This window comes from Euphorbia lathyris, chromosome 3 (genome assembly GCF_963576675.1).
Source record: "Euphorbia lathyris chromosome 3, ddEupLath1.1, whole genome shotgun sequence".
NCBI classification, from domain to species: Eukaryota; Viridiplantae; Streptophyta; class Magnoliopsida; order Malpighiales; family Euphorbiaceae; genus Euphorbia; species Euphorbia lathyris.
This window is the reverse complement of record NC_088912.1, coordinates 95,604,529-95,610,576: the sequence shown is the minus strand read 5'-3', so window position 1 is coordinate 95,610,576 and position 6,048 is coordinate 95,604,529. Positions and strand designations below refer to the sequence as shown.

The following is a 6,048-nucleotide window of genomic DNA, read 5'->3' as shown; positions in this document are numbered from 1 at the left end:
GTATTTGAGAGGTTTTGGTTTTTTTCAATTTTTGGGCAAAAAGTAGTTCGATCAATTTCCGAGGCTAGAGGTAGGAATTTGTGGCTAGGTATAGTAATTCACAAAATTAACCACGTAGATTTTAGGGTTGTGGGGATCCTACACAAAACGACATAGTTTTCCTTTCTCTTCTCTCTATAGGGTTTCTTTTCTTCTTCGTTAGTTTCTGAACTTCATCTGCTGGAATTGGAATTGGAATTGCTTCTCTCGACTCTCGAAAAAGGCGAGCTTTGTCCATTTCACATTTCGAGTTTCAGATAAAATGTTTCATTCTATCTGCAAAGCGCTTCTCCATTCTAGAAATCGGTACTCTCTCATAGCTCATAACCCATCAATGGTGGTTCCATTAATACTCAGATACTTTTCCAGTGATGCTGATAATAGACACTCTTTTACTCTTTCTTACCTCACTAAAACATGTGGCCTATCTCCCAAATCTGCTCTTTCAGCTTCTAAAACTGTCCAATTTGAATCCTCGGAGCAGCCTGATTCGGTCCTATCCTCCTTCCAAAAGTTTGGATTCTCCAAAATCCAAATCTCTGAAATGATTAGAAAGTACCCAAAAATGCTATGTTGCGATCCAGAGAAGACCATTTCCCCCAAACTTGAGTTCTTCCTCTCTAGAGGAGCTTCAACCCCTGAACTTGTAAAAATCTTCACTGCCAACCCCTGGATCTTGACAAGGAGCTTAGAAAATCAAATGGTTCCTAATTTTAATATTTTAATTGGGTTGTTCCAATCCGAAGACAAAGCCATTGAAGTCATGAAACGAAATCCTAGGGTTTTATGTACTAGTCCTGAAGCATTGGTACCTAATATCAACACCTTAAGAGAAAATGGAGTGCCTGAATCAAATATATTTTGGCTAATTTGTAATCATTGGCACTGCATTGAAGCAATTCGAGTCAAATTCGAAAAGATAGTGGAAGAAGTGAAGGGAATGGGATTCAGTCCTTTGAAGTTGCAGTTTGTTGAAGCAATTATGATACTGACAGGAGTGAGCAAATCAAAGAAGGATGGACGGGTTGAGGTTTATAAGAGGTGGGGTTGGTCTGATAAAGACATTGCTAATGCCTTCAAAAAGTTTCCAATGTGTATGGCATACTCAGAGGATAAGATAATGGCTGCAATGGATTTTTATGTCAACAAACTAGGTTTAGAGTCTTCTGTCATTGTGAATTGCCCTTTGCTACTCGGATATAGCTTGAAGAAGAGACTCATTCCAAGAGGTGCAGTTATTCAATTTTTGTCATCCAAGGGTCTGGTTAAATTGGATTCAAGCATAACTACTCTGTTCATATGTCCGGAGATGCTGTTCTTGGAAAAATACGTGAAATGTCATGAGGAAGCTCCCCATTTGATTAATTTGTATTACCACAAGTTAAATCTTTCTGATACAAGGAAATTCGGAAAAGATGAAGAATGAAATGGAGATGCCTTAATCAGGTCGAAGACAATAACTAACTTAACTTACCAAATGTAATTATTGCAAATTTATCTACTCCATCCATTCTCAAATAAGTGTCGTTTTAGAGTTTTTTACACAAATTAAGAAACACAATTAATATGCACTTAAATTAATAAATTTATATGAATTAACTAAATAAAAATTCTCTCTCCTATAATGGTTGGAGAAAAAACTTTGAAAGCTTAAAAAACACATAAATCAAGACAAAATTTAAATGCTTAGACCAAAAAACCAGTACTAAATTGTATTGAAAAACGAAAACGACATTTATTTGAGAATAGAGGGAGTATCATATTAAGCTAGCAGATTCTGTGTTGAATGTGAGTATGATCTGCATTACATGTTCTGTTTTGTTCATACTATACATTTTACAGCCTATGGCTCTGCTGCCTATTTCTGTCAATGAATGTTCCTATACATGAGGGCGAGCCTTGGCGCAACGTTGTTGTCGTGTGACCGAGAGGTCACGGGTTTGAGTCTTAGGAGCGGCCTCTTGCCAAAAAATTGGCAGGGGAAGGTTTGCTCCCAGTACACCCTTGTGGTAGGATCCCTCCCCGGACCCTCGCTTAGCGGGGACGCGTAGTGCACCAGACCGAAGAAGAATGTTCCTATGCATTCACAGATTTCTTGTGCCTAACATTGCTTCAATTTGATCTTAATTGATTGTGGATCATAATTTTTGCAAATTCAATATGCTAAGTTATGTCAATTGAATTTATACAATCTCTTCTTATGTATCGTTTATTTTATGGTTGTGTAATGGATTCAAAAGAAGTATGATCCTTGCACCGAGAAACACTCCATTGTGTACTTCAATTTACCTGATGTTCAGAAGCCACTACAGTATTCACCAGAATTTTCACCTTCAAAATGGGAGACCTGCAGGTATGAAATTCTACACCCAATTTTTACCTTTTCAATGTCCCATAGGCACGAATCCTTGTTTAACTACATTTAGTACATTATTTCCTTGGCTTAATACATCATTTGCCCCATGAACTTGTCCAAAAAGTTTGATTGGCCTCCTGAACTTTCAAAGTGTCCCAATAGCTCTCTGAACTTGCATAAAATGTTCAGTTAGCCCCTGAACTTGCGTAAAATGTAATCAATTGATCACTCCGTCGCAAAAAAGTAAGTTAAATGCGGAAGATGTATTCCACGCATCTTAGAATGTTATTACATAATTAAAAAATAAATTAAAAATGGAGTTATTACTTGTTCAACTATACAACTTGTCTTCTCTAATATTAAAACTGCATACTCCAATTTTGGTCGTTTTACTTTTTTTAAGACTCGTACAATACATCTTTCGCATTTAACTTACTTTTTTGCGACCGAGTGATCAATTGATTACATTTTACGCAAGTTCAGGGGCTAACTGAACATTTTATGCAAGTTCAGAGGCTATTGGGACACTTTGAAAGTTCAGGGGGACAATCAAGCTTTTTGGACAAGTTCAGAGGGCAAATGATGTATTAAGCCTTATTTCCTTAGTACTTTTATTTATAATGGTTTAAATACTAAATAATTAAATTCTTTATTTTTTAAGTTACTTGAACTTCATAAATGTAAGGGTATATTAGGACAAACAACATTAACATTTATTGTTTTCTTAGTACGTGTGTTTTAGAACTTGTGGAACGGAGAGAGTAATAAACATTAGTAGCTTGATATCATCAAACCAGATTCTGGTGAAGGACATAATTACTTGCCATTCATTGCAGATGATATAATGTTTTATACCAGCTTCTTAGAATGGCAATGCATTTTCAACATCAGGGCCGTCCTTGGGCCTAGGTCGAGAGTGCAGCGACCCAGGGCTATAAGGGGTCCAGAAAAAATTTAGATCTATAAATACATATGGAGTAATTTTTTTTATATACATATATTAATACTATTTAGGTTTTAAATGGTCTAAATAATTGACATTTTAAACTTCAAAAGGGCCCAATCAATTTTTTAAATATAGGTTAAGAGTTAATTTAAAAAAATTATGAAACATCTTTTTGATTTGGGATAAATAAAAATATATTTGGCGAAGGTAATAATATGTACCGTACAATTATTAATTTATTAGAATATATTTTAAATTTGTACATATATATATATTTTTTTGTTAAAGGGGCCTATACCTTATTTCGCGAAGGGCCTAAAAATTGTCAGGACCGGCCTTATTCAATATATGCATTTTATCATTTGAAAAATATTCTGTTTAGTCTTTGAAGCAGTGTTCCAGTATGTAGTAAAGGATACAAATATGGAGGTCCAACTGAAGTCAATAGGCGTACGGCCTTGGCGCCACAAAACGAGGGAGAAGATAGAAAATTTACCGGTTTTTCCTTTTTTGCCCGTGTTTCCTTTTTGCTTGTCACTTGTTCCGTATTGATGATGATGGACAGGACGATTCGCTGAAATCTTGATTGATCACAATAGATAGAAAATTTTAATTAGCAAAATGTTGAATATAAGAATTGCATAATTTTGTTTAGCCTGCTTGAAGTTGGATGGATTAGTGTTGTTATGATGATGAATGTGTTTGCTTCCTGCAATGAATACAGTGTTGTTGTGAATACCAACTGGAAGGAATCTCCTATTAAGGTGCTATATGTTTATCCCAAGCTCATAAAACTAGGACTTCGTATATTGATGTTCAGGTATCTCCGCGTTATGCAACAGAGTTACTTTGATTTTTTTATAGTGTTCCTTTTAATTACAATTCTCTGTTTGCATTTTTGGCAGTGGTGATACTGATGCGGTAATCCAAGTAACATCGAACGCAATCCAGGATCATTTAGTTTAGGATAATAAAGTATCTTACTATTGCAAATCCAGGTTCATTTAGTTTAGGATAAAGTATCCGAGAAACACCAAGAAAGATGTTGCAGCTGCAACCGGTTAGTTCAAGAGGCAGTTGTACTCAAGTGATCGCCATGGATCCTTCTCTTGGCTCTTCACTGTTGCTAGTGAGATTGGAATAATGGGTAAAGCCTATTTTTGGATCTTGACAGCTGGAATGGTTAATTTCTTTGATCAAGTAATACCCTCTCTGCCAATTTCATCTCCATTGACATTTTCTTTCAAATTTTTAATACTGCCTATAGAACTTTCATGCTGCTCTATATTGACCTTGAGAATGAGCTCAGAAAATCAATTGGTTCGTTTGATCTTTTAATGGAGTTGCTCGAAATCTGAAGAAAAAGCCATTGAAATATTGAATGACATCTTGGTGTTCTAAGTAATAGTTATTTTGCTACTGTGGAACCTAATATCAACACTTTGAATTGAAGTCTCAGCAATGAATATTTTGATGTTAGCTTCTCATCCTCGAGCATTTGCGACAACAAATTCAGTCAAATTTTGAAAATTTGTGGTAAAACGAGTTGATGGGAGCCAATCCTTTGGAGTCGCAGACTGTGCAAGCAATCGGAGTGAGCAAATCGAAGAGGTATCAAATGTTGAGTTTTATAAGATGTGAGTTGGTCTGATAAAGATATCACTACTGCTTTCAGAAAGTTTCCCGGTGTATGATCTGCATTACATGTTTTCATTTGTTCATTTTACAGCCTATGGCTCTGCAACATATTTGTCTGGATGGATCAAGATACTGCTTATGATTGAGATTTGTTGAATGATAGATATCTTCTGTTTTGTTGAACACGTTCATAGCCAAGCCAGTATGAAACACATCTTCTATTGCAGACAATGTGCATCGATATCAAAATCAACTTCTATTGCACAAGTTTTTTTGATCCATTTCACTATAAATTAGTCATATACTTATTTAGTTAAATTATTAACGGATTTTTGTTAATAATGTTAGACTCGGTTCTATCTTCTTTTGAAACATTTAGATTCTCAACAACCCAAATCTCTAAAACGATAAGAAAGTTTCCAACGATGCTATCTTTGGTCATTGATTTCATTTTACAGTCTCTTGTTTTTGTTATTTGATCTGTGTAAGTTTACTTGAAGAGGAAAGATTACAACTTTTCAATATGTTTGCCAGAGATGAAATTAAAAAATGGAAAACAATTTTTACGAAATTTTCCAAACAGGATGTGCACTGAGAAATTGATTTACAGCAGTATTAAATGTTTTTACACGGAGTGTAGGGTAGCCGTGGGTAATGCCAATTCCATTCTCTTACCTGTTATTTTTTTAATTATTCGTTCTATCCATTTTTTTCTTTCATCTCAACCAAACGGCAAGCAACTCTACATAATGTTTGTAAAGTGATCCATGTCACATAATGGATATTACATGAGTTTATCGGTCACCAATTAAGGTGGTAACGGTCCAGTCGTTTAAACTAGAGATCCCGAGTTAAAATGTTAATGTACACAGTGCAATTTAAGCAAGAGAAGAGCCATCTAAAAAGTGCTCGATTCCACCTTGAATTGGACACTAATAACAAAAAGAATAGGATAGTTGCAAAAGAAATAAGTTCACCAATTCCACATTATGGGACACTAAACTTGTAAACTTCACATATCAAGTAACAAAAACCTGCAGAAACTTTAAAATGAACCAAAGCTAAAAAG

The 6,048-nt window shown here is 35.1% G+C and overlaps 1 protein-coding gene across 1 annotated transcript; it reads left to right on the top strand.

Annotated features, from left to right (window-relative positions):
• The first annotated feature begins 277 nt into the window (after positions 1-277).
• LOC136222802 (uncharacterized) lies at positions 278-1,465 on the top strand. Its single transcript, XM_066010517.1, has one exon. The coding sequence runs from the start codon at positions 302-304 to the stop codon at positions 1,463-1,465; it is 1,164 nt and encodes a 387-aa protein (XP_065866589.1). The 5' UTR covers positions 278-301.
• The last annotated feature ends 4,583 nt before the right edge of the window (positions 1,466-6,048 follow it).